Source organism: Ovis aries, chromosome 2, assembly GCF_016772045.2.
Source record: "Ovis aries strain OAR_USU_Benz2616 breed Rambouillet chromosome 2, ARS-UI_Ramb_v3.0, whole genome shotgun sequence".
Lineage (NCBI taxonomy): Eukaryota > Metazoa > Chordata > Mammalia > Artiodactyla > Bovidae > Ovis > Ovis aries.
In genome coordinates this window covers 238,357,532-238,377,387 of record NC_056055.1, presented here as the reverse complement: position 1 = coordinate 238,377,387, position 19,856 = coordinate 238,357,532, and the positions used below count along the sequence as shown (strand labels likewise).

The 19,856-nt window shown below is 51.9% G+C and overlaps 1 protein-coding gene and 1 long non-coding RNA gene across 2 annotated transcripts in view; one reads left to right on the top strand and one right to left on the bottom strand.

Annotated features, from left to right (window-relative positions):
- The window catches only part of OPRD1 (opioid receptor delta 1), a 38,950-nt gene extending 37,805 nt beyond the window's left edge, over positions 1–1,145 (top strand). The window contains exon 3 of the mRNA XM_027965410.3: positions 604–1,145. Within this exon, the coding sequence (XP_027821211.1) occupies positions 604–1,145 (542 nt within the window). The remainder of the gene's footprint in view (positions 1–603) is intronic.
- Positions 1,146–11,986: 10,841 nt separating this feature from the next.
- Positions 11,987–18,602, bottom strand: LOC121818771 (uncharacterized). Its single transcript, XR_006058879.2, has 2 exons — positions 18,470–18,602; positions 11,987–12,365 (listed from the first exon to the last, which is right to left on the bottom strand). It is a non-coding gene; the product is annotated as an uncharacterized LOC121818771 (long non-coding RNA).
- Between the last annotated feature and the right edge of the window lie 1,254 nt (positions 18,603–19,856).

Here is a 19,856-nt window from a genome sequence, read left to right as displayed (position 1 = left end):
TCCCACGTTTCTGCCCTGTGAGTGCCCCAAGTGTTTGAACCATTCTGTGCTAAATGCTTTCCACACCATGGCCCATTTGATCCTCACAACAACCCTATGAGTTTAGGTACTGTTGTTAGTCCCACTTTATGGAAACTCTGGTAGAGGTTGAACAATCTTCCCAGGCCACATCACACAGCACGGCCTGAGTCCCACTCTTAACACATGCTCTCTAAGTCAATCTTAGCAGTACCGTCCCCACTGGAGCTACTTTGCAAATGTGTGCAGAGTTTTCAGTTATCATCATGATAGACATTTAGTGGGCTTGAGCTAAGTTCTATCATTATATCATGGCTCCCCACGGCACAGAAGCTGATAAAGGGACTGGGAGAAACTATAGAAAACAGACCTCCTTGGTTAGGGCCAGTTTGCTGGGGTCTTGAAGGATGAGTAGGAGTTCACCAAGTGCAGAAGTGATGGAGGACATTGCAGGGAGAAGAATCGAAAAGGCCAGGAAGAGGCAAGCAGGGCTTGGCTAAGCCGAGAAGGGTGGGTGAGCAGGGAGACGAAGTCCTTAGGCCCACTAGCCCCTCACCCAGTGTCTTTCCTTTTTCCCTGGCTCAGAAGGAGCAGTGGTGTGCATGCTCCAGTTCCCCAACCCCAGCTGGTACTGGGACACGGTGACCAAGATCTGCGTGTTCCTCTTCGCCTTCGTCGTGCCCATCCTGGTCATCACCGTGTGCTACGGCCTCATGCTGCTGCGCCTGCGCAGCGTGCGCCTGCTGTCGGGCTCCAAGGAGAAGGACCGCAGTCTGCGGCGCATCACCCGCATGGTGCTGGTGGTGGTGGGCGCCTTCGTGGTGTGCTGGGCCCCCATCCACATCTTCGTCATCGTCTGGACGCTGGTGGACATCGACCGCCGCGACCCGCTCGTGGTGGCCGCGCTGCACCTGTGCATCGCGCTTGGCTACGCCAACAGCAGCCTCAACCCCGTGCTCTACGCCTTCCTCGACGAGAACTTCAAGCGCTGCTTCCGCCAGCTCTGCCGCATGCCCTGCGGCCGCCGGGAGCCCAGCAGCTTCAGCCGCGCCCGCGAAGCCACGGCCCGCGAACGGGTCACCGCCTGCACCCCGTCCGACGGCCCCGGCGGCGGCGCAGCCGCCTGACCCGGGCCGGCCGGCCCGCCACGCGCCCCTCCGGAGGGACCCGGCGGTTAGGCGGAGTCCTAGTGGGGGCGGGGGCCACGACGCTGGGTGGGGCGGGCGGGGTCCCTGCGGTGGGGTGGATCGCTGGTCTGGGACGGGCTGGGAGTGGGCCGGACGGCGGGGCGATGCCTCTAGGCCGAGCTCAAGGTCAAAGGCTTTGGGTTGGGGCAGGGGGAGCTCGCTAGCCCAGGGGAGTGGACCTGTGGCTCTGGGATTGGGCGGCTAAATGGGGGCCCCTTCCACGAGTTCTAGTTGGAGCTGGGTCGGCGGCAGTGAGAGTCTGGTCTGAGACCCGGCCCAGGACCGAGGAGGGCCGGTGCTGAGGACGGTAGAATCGAGCTTCAAGATCGGCCCTGGTGTGATGGGGAGGGGCCTCCTGTGGGGGTGAGTTGAAGGACGAGGCCGTGAGGCTGGCGCTCCAGCTCCGGACGGGGCTGGGAGAGAGGGCCCGTGTGCAAACAATGGGGCCGCAGCTTGGAGTCAAGTCCCAGCCCAAAGTTCCAGAAAGGGGCGGGGCTCGCCGAGGTCCAGGCCCAATTTGCCATTTTAATGAACGAAGAGAAAATAAACTAGAAACGATACACCTTTTCTCTCCTCGACAGTCGTTTCCCTGGAAGGGGCAGGGAGGCACAGCATCGAAGTGGAGCTTGAGATGGAACAGTGGAGTTGCGGGACAGGGTAGCAAGCAAGAGGGCCTCAGCTGGGGCGGGGTCCCCACGCGGAGGAGTCAGGAGGGCTTGCGGATCCCAAACCAGAGCTGCCAGTCGGCCTCTGTGCCAAAGGCTGGTGAGGGGGACTGAGGCAGAGGGAGGGGGCTTCTACTTTGAAGTTAGGTCCTTAAGCCACAGGGAGGACACTTTGGGGGTCCCCACGGCTGTGGCTTCTCTGGCCCAGGCGCTGGAGGACAGAGGGCCACGCTAATAGCTCCCAGAGTGTAGGAGGCCCCTGGCTCTGGGTGTGTGTGGGGAGATGGTTTCTAAAGCACCAGGGTGGCATTTTCCTCCTCTCAGACACTGGCACCCTGATAAGAACCTCCAAGAAATCCTCTCTCCCTTCTCGCAACATCTGCCTATTACACCCAGTATGTCTGATGAATTGCATCGGGGCCCTGGGACCTGGCTTGGAAGGGACCGGGGAGAAGAAAGCTTTTCTAACTGCAGTGCAGGCATCAGGCTGTGTCCCCAGGTCCCCACCCCCTGCGCGAGCTGCCCCATTCAAGCTGCTGAGGGTCAGGTCCACCAGAGTTAGGCATAGAAGTTTTCCTTTTCGTTTGGCATTTTATTCCGGCATCCCCAGATCTTTGCTTCCCCCTCTATCAGGGTCTGGTCTGTTCTCTGTGTCCCCCACCTCAAACTTTGTCTCCACCATCCCCCCAACCTCTCCCCTCTCTCCACAACACTACCTCGGTCACATACACCCTGACTCCCTATTGAAGCTGTGTGCTGACATCTTTGTAAAAACAAATTTAATTTTCTTCCCTTTTTGGGACAGATGGAAAGAAATTGACGTCTTTGTCTCAAACAGGGGGAAAAAAAAAAAGATATACCTCCTCTCTCTTTGACAGTCATTTCCTTGGAACAAAAGCCTTTCTCCTCTCTGGGAGGCTGTCACTCCAGCAGGGGCTGAACTAGCATTCTGGGGGTTGGGGCTCAGGCACCAAGGTGGGCTTGGGAACAAGAGGGGCAGGGATGCCCTTAGTGGGCAAAACATAGTCACCTTCTCAGGATGAGAAGCCCCAGACCTGGGAATGTCCTTCCTTCAGGAAGTGGCTCCACTAGTGCCCTGGAAGATGTTGGATCGTAGCCAGCACTCCAATCAGACTGCTAAGCCACCAAGGCCTGGGGTCCCCATCCACCTGGATCAAATGGAGCTTGTGACTATAAAGATCTCTGTGTCTGAATGGGGTGGGGGTTCAGCAAGGCAGGGGACACATTCCAGGACACTTGTTATCATCACTTGGGACCCCTCCTGCTAGTGCCTTCTGGAGATATCATAGAAAGGGACAATTTAGGAACCAGGGAAGACTCTTGAAGGAGGTGACATTGGAGCCAGGGCTGTTTATTCTCCTTGCAAAGACTGGGTCCCCTTCAACCCCTCCGGGACAGGTCTGTCTTGAGGCTGCTCTGGACCCAGTCACTGCCATTTCTTGCAGCTGTCTGGATCTGCCTGCTTGTTACCAGTCCTGGTATATAATTTTGTCTTGGCATCAGCAGGGGCTGGGTCCTGACCACGTGCATTTAAGGTAAAGCAAACGTGTTGAAATCTGCTTCCTGTGCACACTGGGCACTGAGACTCAGAAGTGAGTCCAGTATGGCCCCATCCTCAGAAGGTCTGAGCCTATGCTTGGACCAAAGCATAAATGAATCTTTGCATCTCAGTGTGATGCATGCGGGGTGATAGGGAGCCCCAGGATGGGCGAGGGTGTCACAGGGAAGTGCCTTTTCTAGCTTTTTACTGAAACCCATATTTGTAGCAATTCTGAGAAGGGTGGAAAGGGTCAGAGGGCCTTAAAGGATGACTAGGAGTTAGCCACCAAGAAGAAAGAGCAGTGTGTGCAAAAGCACAGAATGATCAAGCACTTGGTAAACCCAAGAAGTTGTGTGCAGCGGAAGCGTGGGGCTCAGTCAAATGCTTCTGTGTGCTAGCCCCCATGCCATGAGCTTGATGCCCATCATTTCTCTGGTCCATGACAGCCCGGTGGAGCGAGTAATACTGCCTTTATTTTAAACAAGAAGTCAGGCTCAGAGAAGTCAACCACTTACCCCTAATTCACAGAGCCCATACGTGGTAGCAGAACTCAAGTCAGTGGAACTCCAGGGTCCAAGTTTTCAGTGAATTCCAAGCATCATTGAAGTAGAAGAGCCTTAGTAGCCGGTATCCTGGGGTGAAGTTTTTGAAATCTTAAAACTAAATGAAAAAATCTGAGGGAAAAGGGCAATTTTCCGTGAACTTTTGTTCCTCCTGAAGCTCTCCAAATCTTCAAGTTTCAAAGTGTATTGTGCATGGTGCCTTTTAAAGCTGCAAATTGACAATGTAATTCTAGATCATCACCGGGCTTTCAAAGCGGTGGAGTAGGTCTGATTTCCTACAAAATTTCCACTCCTCTCTTTTCAAGAGGTGGGAGGAAAGTTTTCGCTTCTGGTTTCAAAATGTCCTACAATTTCATATCTCTTCTTGTAATAGAAGTAGTGGTTAAAGCTGGAGTCAGAGCTTGGTTTCCCTTCTTTGTGTCTCAGTTTCCTCATCTGTAGAATGGACTTCCTTCATGGGAGTGTTGTGAGGATTTAATGAATTAATATATGTACAGGGCCCAGCACGTGAGCTATTAACATGTGGAAAGTATCCATTATTACTCAAAAGTAGAGTTGCTGTGCGAGGTCAGAGCTGGAGACCCAGATGGAAAAGGAGGTGAGCTTTCAGGGGTAGTGATGAAGAGAGAAGAGATGGGGGACCCAGCCTGGGGATCTAGGCTCAGGCGCCACTATGGAGAGTGAGAAGCTGCCAGAGAGGCAGGAGGAGGATGGGTTGAATGTGCTACCATGGAAACCGGAGGAGGAGGGCGTTCCCAGGGGGAGGGAGTGATGGATAATGTCAAGTGTCATGTAAGAGAGGTTGGGTGGGGAGGGCAGGAGAGTGAAGGGAGTAAACTGGAGCCTACAGGTTCAGTCTTTGGTGTGGCCTGGAAGCCTCGACAGTGGATTCAGAAGTCAGCTCTGACGTTAGCTGCCTGGCTGTGTGACCTCTGTAAAGAATTTGCCCCCTCTGTGCTTCTGCTTCCTCCTAGACAAGGGAATGAGTCAGCCTCTAATACGATGCTCAGTTTCTAATAAGTGTCCTGATTTTGACGGATTCATGACCACTTCTAGCATTAGGATCTTAAGCAAGTCGCTTCACTTCCAAGTGCCCTCTCTGAAGGAAAGACAGGGCACACAAAAAGTGAAAGTGTTAGTCGCTCAGTCGTGCCCGACTCTTTTCGACCCCATGGACTGCAGCCCACGAGGCTCCTCTGTTCATGGGGTTTTCCAGGCAAGGATACTGAAGTGGGTTGCCATTTCCCTCTCCAGGGGATCTTCCCGACCCAGGGATCAAACCTGGGTCTCCTGCACTGCAGGCAGATTCTTTACCGACTGAGCCACCAGGGCGTATAGTAGGCCTCCAAGCCAGGGTTCTCCTGTAATAAGAATGGGGGTGCCAGAGGCTGCTGTCTAGGGAGGTTTGCTTGGCTTGGAATTTGAGATGTTCCCCAAGATGAAGAGGGGTCACCATGTCCTAAGAGGGGAGGAGCAACAGTCCAGGTTGGGCCTCTGCTGGGCCCCTGGCCCAAGACCAGCCCCGTGGTCGTCAGCAGCAGATCCTCAGCCTGGCCTCTGCCTGCCTTCTCGTCTGGCAACTACCGCAGATCCAGGCTGGGAGTCAGCTCAGGGGCTCCAAAACCCCTAGGAAGTGGTTGCCCCGGATCCTGACTCCAGCACTCACGCACACACACACACACACACACACACACACACCCTTTCCTCTTATAATTTATTTACTCACCATCATCTCTTCCTTTATTTCATTTCTGGGTACTGCGCACATAGTACAGAGTCAGGGCAGGTGATGGGTGAGGAGTCTCTAGCAGGGGCTCAAATTGCAGGCTGGGTGGTTCTCGGGGCGGGCAGCTTGGAAATTCAGAATGGTAGCCGGAGGGGAGCTGATGCGGTCAGGATGGACCTCCTGATGGAGCAGAGTGCTAGGCTTGGGGCTTGCTCAGTCTCTGGTTCATCAGCGGCACCTGCCACGAGCCCCACCTGTGTGCAGCTCTTCCGGGACACGGAGTGCCTTCGCATCCCCATCTCGGTGAGAGGCCAGTGTCATCACAACAGGGAATACAGACAGCACGTAGGGCCCTTTGTTGTTCCAGGCACTAGACATGGGGTAACACTTCATCTTCACATCATAACTATGAATAGGCATTACTGTTACCCCTATTTTACAGGTGAGAAAGCTGAGGCTCAGAGAGGGCAATGACTTGCCTAAGGCCACACAGCTGGTCCATGGCTGGTCCAGCTAGAATGCTGTCTTGGGTCTGTCAAGTCCACTTCCTCTGCTTGCTTGACTCCCAAACGGACACTCTGTGATCACACGAAGGGGTACTAGGGAGACCCTCAAGTCCAGCTCATAAGTGTGAACAGAGCACCCTCCCTGGCAGGCTCTGTGTCTCATCACCTGGGCGGCAGGGGCATCAGCCGGCCGCCCGAGAAACTGCTCTGACTTTGGCAGTGGCTTCTCTCCCGTCCAGTCCCCCCCTGCCTCAGAAGACTGCTTTGCCCTGTGAATTTGTGGACTGCCTACCATGTCTGTGCTGTGTGACCTCGGGAAGTCACTTCACTCCTTGAGCCCATTTTGCCCATCGTGGATGATGATGCGCCCCTGGTAAGAAGTGGGGATTTACAAAGAAGCTATGAGTGAAGGACCTGTCTGTCTTGGTCACACACCTGTCTGTCTTGGCAACTGAACTGCAATGACACACAGTAGTTCTACTGAGTGGAGGAGAGAGGTGCTTGGCATGCAGTGAGTGCTCAACAAATGGAGCTTTTTAACATTATCTAATGTTCCTGTTGATCCCTGCTCCGACCCCGTCTTTGAATGCTGTAGGTTGGTCAGGAGCAAAGAACTTTCCTTTTTAGCCATCTGCTTGAGTTTGAGTTTCAGAAGGTGGGACAGCACACACTGGAGAAGCAAACTTCGAGAGGCTGTCTTCTCCCCAAGTACCTTCTACAGAGCTGTCTCCCTGGGTCCTCGCCGGGTCTCCGAGACCCTAGATTGGGGCACAGCCTGGGAGGAAAGATATGTCCCCAGGTGGCACTGGCCTGAGCCTCCTGGCTTGCATGGTTGAGTCACGGGGATGGAGTCCCCGGGCAGGTGTCAGTGCAGGCGACATCCATCCAATGGGCTTGTCTTCTAGAATCTCCTCTTGAAACGAGTCTCAAGCCAGTAGACAGGGAACGTGGGTTTGACTCTCCATCTCCCACTTGCTGTGTGCCCCTGAGCAGGGCTCTGTCCCTCTCTGAGGGACATGGGTTGATGGATTCTGAGGGCACTGCCTTCCTGGGAGAGAAAGAAATGTTTCCCTCATGTTTTTCGATCCCAGAAACAGACATCTATTGATAAAATGCCCTGGGCATTTGCCAGAAACTGGGAGAACGAGTCCCTCTAGGGGTCCAGTGTGTGTCACTGGAGTTGGCCCCCTTTGTGGGTGAGGGAGGCAGGCGTGCCAGAAACGAAGCTTGACTCAGACTCCTGGCTTTTGCCTCTCCCAGGTTCCATTTGGGGACCAAGGAACCAACTTTCTGTTTTCCCAATAAAGTGAGCCCTGTTCTCAGTGTCTGCAATCTCTGGCTGTTTCTTTTGCTCACCCACTGTGGTCCTCTCATGAGGGGAGCCCAGTTTGTAGGGGGATGACCTAGACCTGCCCGCTCACAGAGAGAAAAGTATAGCCCCACCCTCAGGACCTGACTCAGAGGGTGACGTGACACTGTCCTGAAGGACCCCATCTGGGACTTCCCTGGTGGTCCAGAGGTGAAGAATGCAGGGGACATGGGTTTGATCCCTGGTCAGGGAACTAAGATCCCACATAACTCAGGGCAACTAAGCCCACTGCAACTACTGAGCCGGTGTCAAAACCTGATCTGATGGGAGAAGGCGACACAAGAGACAGCTGTAGCCACTTCCTGGCATGTGCCCCACCCCTTCCCTCCAGATTGACTCCGCCTTCTTCCCTGTGGCCCACCCCCCTAATCTAAGGCCCACATGCTCACAAGCGTGTTGGGGCTCCCACTAATGCCCTCTCCCTCCCTCCCCTCCCACCTGCCCTACAATGGCCTTGCCTTTGGTCATGAAAGTGAAAGTCTCTCAGTCGTGTCCGACTCTTTGCGACCCCATGGACTACATAGTCCATCAAATTCTCCAGGCCAGAATACTGGAGTGGGTAGCCTTTCCTTTCTCCAGGGGAACCTTCCCAACCCAGGGATCGAACCCAGGTCTCCCGCATTGCAGGCGGATATCTTTACCAGCTGAGCCACCAGGGAAGACTTTGGTGATAGAAGACCCGAATCTCTTCTGTGCGCGTTCAAGGCAGCGGTGGGAGCGGGAGTCAGAGCCTGAAGCCTCAGAGAGCGTCCCCACCTCCTCAGGGTTCTCCCCAGACAGATGCTGGCCCCGAGGTTACTCCGTAACTCTGGAAGGTGGACTTCCTGTCCCAGGACCTGCCTCCCCGCTGTGTGAGACCAGGTCCTGAAGAAAGCATCAGGGCACAGAGCCCCTCTTCCCCTCGAGACAGCCTCCTTCTGAGCCCGGAGCCCTAGTCCTGGGCTGCCCACCTGGGGCCTGCGGTGTCGAGGCGGTGAGGTCCAACACGGGGGAGACTCGGAGCTCAACCGCGCCCCCCAGCGGCAGTGTGGGCGGCGACGGCGGCGGGGCTGCCAGCCTGCTCCGGGGAGGAAGGGGGCTTGACTGCTTGGCCTCTATCTCCTCAGAGAACCTCCCAGAGGCCCTACAGCTCTGCCTAGAGCCAGTCCTCCCTGAGGCTGGAAAGAACAGCTCTGAGGATGTGTGGAGGGGTGGGGGGGGGGGGGGGGGGGTGGGGATGGGGGCGGTGGGTAGGGAAGGGGAGAGGGAAGCGCGCTCCAGAGCTTTAGGCGTTTGAGTCTGTGCACGCTAGAGATTTTCTTTCTTCACCGCTGTATGAATGCCCCGGGGAAAAGCATGTCTGCGGGACCACTCAGGGCATCTCTTTCCTTATTTGTAAAATAGGAGAGCAGTTACTGTAACCAGGATTCTCTTCAGGACTCAACAAGACAGCAGCTGTCGTGTAACGAGGCCACGTTATTATTGATGGGGAAACATACTCTGCTTTTCACCTTCAATAGCTTCCAGTTGCCTGAAAAGTCCAGATGACTTCTCCGTGCTCCTTCCCAGTGGAGGATGCTAGGAGCCTGAGTTCAGTCTTGCCTGTCCACCACCTCAAACGCCCTTGGAGAGAGAAGGGGACCCTCTACAGGGACGGGGCTGCCGAGGCCCAGCCCAAGGGCGGGCAGTTCTCAGAGAAATGGGGCAGGTGGTGCAGGCTCCTCTCAGGTGCCAGCGTCATCACACTTCCAGGTCAGCGCCGCTTCCACTGCCTCCAGGAAGCCTTCCTGGATTGCTCTGTGCTGATCTTTGGCCCTGCTGGGATATCTTGTAGCTGCTATCAGACCCCCACCCCACCCCCATGCTAAGCAAGACTGCCCTTTCTCAGAAGGCGGTTGGGCCCCCACAACACTGCCCAGACTCCGGAACCTAGCTGTTTCCTAAGGGGGTGTGGGGAGGGGGAAGGAAATATGGTGGAAGGGGAACACAGGGTTTTTTGTTTTTTTTTTCTTCAGTGATGTTTGCAGTCATTATAGAATGCTCATTATAGAGACTGAGAATAAGCTTAAAAAGGAGGAAACATCACCCATAGTTCCCCATTCTGTTAACATTTGAAAGTACTCCCTTTACCCAGGGGAGCCCCGTCCCTGTAGAGGGTCCCCTTCTCTCTCCAAGGGCGTTTGAGGTGGTGGACACCATGATTCTAGAACCCTCTGAAATAGGGTCTGCACTCTCTGTCATTAAAAGACACTTGCTCCTTGGAAGAAAAGCTATGACAAATCTAGACACCGTATTAAAAAGCAGAGACATTGCTTTGCCGACAAAGGTGTGTATAGTCAAAGCTATGGTTTATCCAGCAGTCGTGTATGGATGTGAGAGTTGGACTATAAAGAAAGCTGAATGCCGAAGAATTAATGCTTTTGAGCTGTGGTGTTGGAGAAGACTCTTGAGAGTCCCTTGGACTGCAAGGAGATCCAACCAGTCCATCCTAAAGGAGATCAGTCCTGGGTGTTCATTGGAAGGACTGATGTTGAAGCTGAAACTCCAATACTTTGGCCACCTGATGTGAAGAGCTGACTCATTTGAAAAGACCCTGATGTGGGAAAGATTGAGGGCAGGAGGAGAAGGGGATGACAGAGGATGAGATGGTTGGATGGCATCACCCACTCAATGGACATGAATTTGAGTGAACTCCGGGAAATGGTGATGGACAGAGAGGCCTGGCCTGCTGCAGTCCATGGGGTGGCAAAGAATCGGATACACTGGACAGGGCTAATGGACTGAACTGAACAAGGAGACACGCTCACTTCCGGGACGCTTCTGCCACCTACTGGTCTTGTGTGGCATTAGCACCCTGATTTGGTCCCCACTTCTTTCCCCTGTTCTGCTGTCCACAGCTGATCCCCCTGGCAAGTTTTCTCATGCCTGGAAGCTGTAGACTGGAACTGGTTCCTGAAAGAGGGTCTTGAATGAGGGGGGGCATTCTGTTGGGAATATTGGATGAGCATGGAGAACTATCACTGACTGACCATGTACCAGGCACTCTTATCCTTGCAAGTTATTACCTCTTTTATTCTTTCTACCCCATGGGCCTTATGCAGTGCCTGGCACATGGAAGGTCATAATAAATATTTAAAATGAATAATTAAAAACACCTTAAAGTGAGTATTTTTGACAAATGAGGAGCTGGAGGCTCAGAGAGTGGAAGTGACTTGCCCAAAGTCACACAACAGCTTCCTCTGATAGGACATTGCTCCAGAGAGAAAGAGAAGGAAGACACAACGAAGCTGAAATATTTACTAAGACCTACAGGAAGTCCAGCCCAGATTCCGACCCCCAGAGGACCAGAAACACCCAGAGATGGATGAGGTCAACCTGGAGGGATGATTTCCCCACCCAAGAAGAATCCCCTGGGCTGCTAACTCATATCCATTCATTCAACTAATAATGCCAACAGAGTGCCAGGCTCTGTGCTAAGACAGAGGATAAGCAGTGAGCAAACAGACAAAAGTCCAGTCTTTCCTCTTATTCAGCATGGGTTCCAAAAGGGCCCCTCTTCCTTGCTGTCCCACTCCCATGGCCCCTGGGACCACTTTGAGCTCTTCACCATCCTGGCTGTGCTGAGTGGATACAGAATCCAGAATGAGACTGGAGGGAGATGTGAGTCAGGGGTGGGAAGGATGGTTCAGCCCTGACTGTCCAGTACTGAGGCTGAGCAAAGATAGCCTGAAACCTGGGCAGACAGACTTGGTGCTACTGAACCAGGTTCATCTGCTTAACATGCAGCACGTCAGATGCTGAGATGCAGAAGTTTGCAGCAGTTATTGCTGTTCAGTTGCTAAGTCATGTCTGAATCTTTGCAACACCATGGACTGCAGCACATCAGGTTTCCTTGTCCTTCACTATCTCCTGGAGTTTGCTCAAACTGGTTCATTGAGTCGGTGATGCCATCCAACCATCTTGTCCCCTGTCATCCCCTTCTCCTCCTGTCCTCAGTCTTTCCCAGCATCAGGGTCTTTTCCAGTGAGTCAGTTCTTCGCATCAAGTAGCCAAACTATTGGAGCTTCAGCTTCAGCATCAGTCCTTCCAATGAATATTCAGGATTTCCTTTAGGATGGACTGGTTGGATCTCCTTGCTGTCCAAGGGACTCTCAAGAGTCTTCTCCAGCACCACAGTTCGAAAGCATCAATTCTTTGGCGCTCAGTCTTCTTTATGGTTCAACCCTCACATCCATACATGACCACTGGAAAAACCATAGCTTTTATGGACCTTTTTCAGCAAAGTAATGTCTCTGCTTTTTAATATGCTGTTTGTCATAGCTTTTCTTCCAAGGAGCAAGATCTTTTAATTTCATGGCACAGTCACCATCCATAGTGAGTCTGGAGCTCAAAAAATACAAAATCTGCCACTATTTGCAGCAGAGAAAGGGTTTATTCACAAGGCAGCCAAGTGAGGAGACAGGAGAAGAAATCTCAGATCTGCCTCCCTGAAGGTGAAGGGCTGGGGATATTTATGGGATAAAGAAGCAAGGTCTTGGCATTGGGAAAGGTGATTGGAGGTGGGGGAAGGGTGAGGTAGTCAGGGTTCTGTGCAGGTGCATCTGAGTGGCATGGCTTCTTTCTAGGATGTATGCTCAACAATGGAGGTGCTTAGCATGATCTGAGGGTGGAGTTTTTGGCCTCTGTTGTCCAAAGGTCATTCATCTGACTTCTGTGCAGGCCCAGTTTTAGGGTGAGTGGTCTGATCCAGTCCTAGCCAGCTTGAACTGGACGGGAGCTGACTCCAAGCTCCTGGAAAACAACATAAGCTCCTGTTACTGTAGTGACCCATATGTCAGAGGTGTTATCTATAGGGGTGATTAAGGAGTCAGAAAATAATTAAGTGAGCTTGGTCAGTGGAGGCAGGTTACAAGCAGAAGGTTGGTTTTTTTTTTTTTCCAAACCATTCCCTTAACTGCTGTTCTGTAAGACAAGCCCAAGAATTTCTATTAGTTACCAGTTTCTGTTAACCCTATGCGGCCTGGTTTCAGGATTTTTTAATCCTATGGGGTACAGTTTCACTAGGTTTGAATACATCCTTGGCTCTTTGGCTACTAACTTGTTCTGTGACCTTGGTCACATCCGTTATCCTTGCTAGGCCTCTGTTAAAACAAAGAACTTGATCTTAGTGGTTTCAACTCTTAGTTTCTTAGAAGAGCTGGGGGAGGCCAAGCAAACAGAATTTCCATATCCTCTTACATCCATCGCTTCACTCAGCACAGTCCTGCTTCTCTCTGTTTCTTACACTGAGCGTCTGTAGCTAAATGAGTTTGATAATCACTTGGACCTGTCAATCTCAAGGTTACTGCCAGGCCTGAAAATTTTAAGACTCAGTCTCCGTCTTACCTGACCACCAGATTATGAGCTAGAGGAGGGCTGGGACTGGGTCTGAGTCCTTTCTTTGTCCTCACCCTCCACCCCCCAGGCCTCGCTGAAGAGGAGAGCCTTAGGATGTCCATCTAGGCTGACCACACGTGACGACACCCTATGGACAGCAGAGCAGGGATTCAGACAACAACTCTGTACGGACCAAAGGCCTCAGTGCCAAGCACAGTGCTGGCACTGCCTGGGGAGGCGAGGGCAGGCAGAGAAGGCTTCCTGGGGCTTGTGGCCTGGGACCTCCAAGTCTGGAAAGCAAATGAGGGTTGGACTGGATGGAACAGAAGATCCCTGAGCAGTCCTGGCTGGAGCAACCTAGCTGTTAGGATGTGCCACACACAAGGTCCAGGTCAGTAGCTCTGGAGGACGTGGGTAAACAGCCTGCCTGTGGGGTATGGCAGTGGGCCTGGGGTAAAGGGGATTGGTTGGGAGACATGAACCCAGCTCCTGCTCTGGCTTCAGAATTCCCACATCTCCCATGTGTGCCTAATACTTGACCCTGTCAAGCCTAGGGGTGGACTCACCATGAGGTTTATGTGTCAGTCAAGGCTGCACACTTGCATAGGTCCTTCCCTAGGAAGGACCCCGGCCTTATGTTCACACGGTCGTAAATATCCATAAAATTTGCAAAGTGAAATACATTAACTTCAGTTGGTTAAGAGCACCGTCTCTTTTCATTCTGACTTTCCCTTCTTCCCACATGTGTCCTGCAGCCTTGAGTGGCTACATGCATGCGTACTAAGTCACTTCAGTTGTGTTCGACTCTTTGCAACCCTATGGACCGTAGCCCGCCAGGCTCCTCTGTCCATGGGATCTCCAGGCAAGAATACAGGAGTAGGTTGTCGTGCACTCTTCCAGGGGATCTTCCCGGCCCAGGGATCGAACCCATGTCTCTTATGTCTCTTGTATTGGCAGACTGGTTCTTTACCACTAGCGCCACCTGGGAAGCCCTGAGTGGCTACAGGCATTTTTTATTTCTTTGCTGTTCAGTCACTAAGTTCTGTCAGACTCTATGTGAACTCATGGACTGTATCATGCCAGGTTAGAGCTTCCTCAAATTCATGTCCACTGAGTCGCTGATGCTATCTAACCATCTCATCCTCTGTCGCCCCCTTCTCCACCTGCCCTCAATCTTGCCCATCATCAGGGTCTTTTCCAATGAGTCTGCTCTTTGCCTCACGTGGCCAAAGTATTGGAGCTTCAACAACAGACCTTCCAATGATTGTTCAGTGTTAATTTCCTTTAGGACTGACTGATTTGATCTTCTTGCTGTTCAAGGCGCTCTCAAGAGTCTTTCTCCAGCACCACTGTTCGAGAGCATCAATTCTTTATCACTTAGGCTTCTTTATGAACCAACTCTCATATCTGTACATGACTATTGGAAGAACCATAGCTTTGACTCTATGCACCTTTGTCGGCAATGTAATGTCCCTGCTTTTTAATACACTGTCTAGGTTTGTCATAGTTTTCTTTCCAAGGAGGAAGCATCTTTTAATTTCATGGCTTCAGTCACTGTCTACAGTGATTTTGGAGCCCAAGAAAATAAAATCTGTCACTGCTTCCACTTTTTTTCCCGTCTATTTGCCATGAAGTGATGGGACCAGATGCCATGATCTTAGTTTTTTAACGTTGAGTTTCAAGTCAGGTTTTTCACTTCTCTCTTTCACCTTCATCAAGAGGCTCTTTAGTTCCTCTTCACTTTCTGCTATAGAGTGGTATCATCTGCATATGTTAGGTTGGTGGTATTTCTCCCAGCAAACTTGATTATAGCTTGTGATTCATTCAGCCCTGCATTTCACATGATGTACTCTGCATATAGACTGGGGTTCGATCCCTCGGTCAAGAAGATCCCCTGGAGTAGGAAATGGCAAACTACTCCAGTATTCTTGCCAGGATATCCCATGGACAGAGGAGCCTGGTGTGCTACAGTCCATGGGGTTGCAAAGAGTCAGACATTACTGAGCAACAGCACACACTCTGCGTATAAGTTAACTAAGCAGGGTGACAATATATAGCCTTGTCGTACTCCTTTCCCAATTTTGAATAAGTCAGTTGTTCCATGTCTGGTTCTAAATGTTGCTTCTTGACCCACATACAGGCTTCTCAGGAGACAGGTAAGGGGGTCTGGTATTCCCATCTCTGTAAGAATTTTCCGATTTTTTGTGATCCATACAGTCAAAGGCTTTAGTGTAGTCAATGAAGCAGAAGTTGATGCCTTTCTGGAACTCCTCTGCTTACTCCATGATCCAACTAATGTTAGCAGTTTGATCTCTGCTTCCTCTGCCTCTTTGAAATCCAGCTTATGAATCTGGAATTTCTCAGTTCATGTACTGCTGAAGCCTAGCTTAAAGGATTTTGAGCATTACCTTGCTAGTATGTTAAATGAGTGCAGTTGTACCTTAGTTTAATTGCCCTTCTTTGGCATTGGAATGAAAACTGACCTTTTCCAGTCCTGTGGCCACTGCTGAGTTTTCCAAGTTTGCTGGCATATTGAGTATAGTACTTTAACAGCATCATCTTTTAGAATTTTAAATAGCTCAGCTGGAATTCTGTCACCTCCACTAGCTTTGTTCCTAGTAATACTTCCTAAAGCCGACTTGATTTCACAATTCAGGGTGTCTGGCTCTAGGTGAATGATCACACCATCGTGGTTATCTGGGTCATTAAGAGTTTTTTCATGTAGTTCCTCTGTGTATCCTTGCCACCTCTTCTTAATCTCTTCTGCTTCTGTTAGGTCGCTACCGTTTCTCTCCTTTATCGTGTCCATCCTTGCATGAAATGTTTCCTTGATACCTCCAATTTTCTTGAAGAGATCTCTAGTCTTTCCCATTCTGTTGTTTTCCTCTATCCCTTTGCATTGTTTATTTATTCTTTACATTCACTTAAAAAGAAAAGAGAGACCCCCCCCAGAGAAGCCCCCAAAGAAGCCCCCAAAGAAGCCCCACAATCCTGGACCTGCCCATTAGGTCCTGAGTTTTTCCAGCTTCAAAGATGAGTAAAGGCTGTGCAGGTCTTCACAGGAGTAAAGAAGATCCCTTTTCATCCTCTCAAAGGCGGGGAGAGAAACTGAGGAATGAGGGTAAGAGACGTGTCAAGGGCCTCACACGTCACAGTGAGTCGGGCTTGCAATCTGGGAGACTCTCACTTGAATGCCCACCCTCTCATGACAACCCCTGCCTTGGAGCTGACCCTCAGGCACCCAAAGCAGCCTCAATCCCAGGCTGAGCTCCCTCTGGCAGCCTGAGGGGCCGGGCTCCACACTTCCACTACAGCAGCTCTATGGACCACAAGGTGGCAGCAGACACCATCTTTCCTCCTCGCTCCTCCCAGCTTCCTGGCCCCAACTAGCCAAATCTTAGCTTTCCGCACAAATACCCCATCAGCTCTTTCCTTCCCTCTCAGGAAACAGGAAATGCTGCTTTCAAGTCCTGGCCTTGTCATTGACTAGTTGTGTGATTGCAAGTAGATCATTTCACCTCTCCCATCCTCAGCCATAAAATAGGGGGAACTCATGGGAATGGGTTAGTGACGTACCTGGCAGATATACAATAAACCAATCGCTGGCAACCACTGCTGTTTGAAAAGGGGCTTCTGGAGATGGCGCCTTCCTTGGGAAGGGGTTCTCCTGGTGGGATTGGCCCCCTCCCCACACCTTAGCAAAGCAGAGGCCCTCTGGGGGCAGCGGGGCCTTCAGAGACCTTCCGTGTTTATTGGTGGGCACCCTCTCTGCCCCTGCATGCATCTTTCCCCAGACTGGGGCATCTGACTCGGCTTTTTCTCCATCCCTGCCAACCCCCATCTCTCCCTTGGAGGGGGCTCTGCAGCCTCTTGCCCATCTTAATGTTATCCTGGGGATCAGCTGTGGGGCTCAGTTGGATCCTCCTTAGGAAAGGGGTCCCTGAACCACTGCTCATCAATTTTCTCTCTCTCCATTTCAGGTGCCCCCAAGTGACTGCCACAGCCCAGCCAGCACATGGCTGCCTCTACCTCCGAGACTCCCTGGCTGACCCAAATGTCAGTATCTCTTCTCCCCCACCACCTGACCTGCTCTTAACCTGGCATTCAAGGCCTTCCACTATCCGGTCACACGATGCACTCTGTGCTGCACATATACTGGACCATTTTCTGTTCCCAGAGCACACCTTCACTATTCTACTTCCAGGCCTTTGTGTAGGCTGTCCTCCTCTGGAAGGCCCTCTTCCATTTCCATGCAGTAAAGTCATCCTTAAAAGTCTAGCTGGAAGGTCACTTCTCTGGGCCATCTTCCCTAATCCTGCAGATGGAATCCCTTTCCCTTCCCTGGGCTCTGGGTACACAGCTGCTTTAGGGCCTTCATCACAGGAGGCCGTGAATCTCAACAGGAATGAATGTCCATTATGTATGCAGAGCAACTTTCAATTTACAAATGGCTTTCCATCTAATTATCTTAGAGTCTTAATGTCCTAGAGTCAAGAAAGGATGACAGGATGAGCGCCATGACCTCATTTGACTGGCGAGGAGACAGTCAGGCTAGGAGAGAAATATGACTGGCTGGGTCCTACACCCACCCCTGAGAATGGTGAGATCAGGATTCAAACCTGCAACAGATTCCAGCCCCTGACTCCTGCCTGAGCTTCCCATGCTATCTCCACTGTTTCTTGTGGCTCAGTCTTGTGACACCCTTCCCCACTTAGACTGGGCATTGGTCAGTTTTGAATAAAGAGCTCAATTAAGTTTTGTTGACAGGACAGATGCTCACATATTGGCCCTGCCTCCCACCCTCTACCCTCTAAGCCCCTACCCCGTCCCTTGGCCTCTTTATCACCCAACTCAAGACCCAATCACCCAGTGGAGGCTGATGGTAGAGCCCAGGCTCTGGCAGGATAAGGAGCTGGCTGGAGGCCCAGGCAACTCAGAGAAGGAGGGGGGGACACAAACAGGTTCCTTCCCTGCCCCCCAAGCTTATCAGTCCCCCCCAGGCAAACTTGGTGCTCAGCCCGGGGGTGGGGGGGGGCAGAGATCTGCTGCCTGCTTATAACCCTTAGAAGCTGTGTGACTTTGGCTGTCTTCTGCTCTCAGACCCTCTTTAGAACACTTTTGGCTATAAGGATTCAAAGGAATCAAATGAAAGAACACAGGTAAAATAACAGTGATCACCTCCTCTGGAGGACTCCCCCAGAGGGAGCATCTCAGGAGGCAAATAACACCAAGTCTGGGGAGGGAGGTGGAGACTTCACTGGCAGAGGCAGGGGGGCAGGGGGCTTGAAGTCCGCCCAGGGACAGCATCCACCCATTCCACAGCCCCCTCCCCCCCAACCCAGTGACTTTCACCCATACAAGTGCCCATGTCACTTCAACAAGAAACCCAGGCTGTGTCCTGAGAGAGGGTCCTGGGCAGGGCTCCAGGCCCCAGGGCCTGGCGGGAGGTGGGGGCAGCACCAATTTATATGACAACACAGAGAGACACAAACAGAGGCACACCCTCTGTGCAAACTCACCATCAAGGGCACACTGTCACACCCATAAATGCATCTGCCCCGCTCCGTGATACACAGAGATGAGAGACACACACCAGGTCAAGATCACAAGCACACTCCCACGTGGACATCCCACGCACAAACTCAGAAATACAGAGCCCTCCCTGGCCACCCCCACCACACACACACACACATTCCCAGGCACACACACTTATCAGGCCGGGGCAGGCGCAGGCGCTGCTGAGTCACCCACAGGCAGCTCCAGCCTAAGAGAGGAGGAGCCAAGTGCTCGCCCCCATCAGGAGGGGGTGGGGCCTGCGGCAGTTCCTTAGAATAGCCGCGTCTGGGCCGCTGCGGGATTCTCCGCGCCCCGCCCTTTCGATAGAGGAGGAGAGTCAGAAAAGGGGAAGGAAACCCCTTTTGCCGAGGCTAAATCAAGGCATTCACAGCCTGCTCTCTCCAGGGTGCGCGAATACACGTGGGAGCAATTAAAAAAATAACACTGGAACCATTACCGGGTATTTACATATGTATTTTCACATGCTCATTTAATTTTCCCAACAGCTCTATGTGAATTTGGGGCTAATATTAATCCAGAGGGAAAGGGATTTACCCAGAGGTACGGAGCGGCTAAGTGGAAGAGCCTAGACTCCATCATCTGCAGATTCCCAACTCTTAACCACTGTGCTGAGCCATACCACCTGGTGGGCAGGTGAGAATGTGGACAAGTGAAAGGTGTGTCAGTAGGCTTGGGAACCTGGATGCGTGTCAGCTTTCCCTATGGGGTCCACTGTGGGAGGGACTGAAAGGGTCTCAAGGGTCCAGATTTCTGGTTAAAGAAACTATAGCTCCTGTGGTGCATTGGAGACTGTGCACCTTTATCAGAAGATGTAGAAGCTCAGACCTTCCTCTGCTAGACTGTGAGCTTCTTGAAGGCAGGGACCTGGGCCCTGAAAACTAAAGACTAAGACTTGACCCAAAGGGGGCTTCGGTGAATTTGGAGGGCAAAACATGAATTTCTATAATAAAGGCTGGCACTTCTGGAATGCTTACCCTGAGACTGGCACTGTTCTTATTAGTACTTTACATGGGTTATTTCACTTAACGGTCCGCAGCTTGTAAGTAGTAGCAGGTTCTGACTCTCGACAATCTGATTCCTGAGTCCATCTAATAGAAAGACCATTGAAGTCACAGGAAGTCACTTGCCAGTGAGCTTCTGTATGTCCGATTTGCCCCCAAAAGGGATTCATGGGTCTCCAACATGAAGTAGCGTATGATTTTGTGATTCTGCCATTCCTCAGCTCGGAAGAGGGATTAGGTTTGTTCTTTGTGGGCAGGACTCCTAAAGGGCAGAGTTGGCCTTAATAGGCAGAGCTTTTGAAGTCTCTGGACGGGTTTAAAGTGAAGG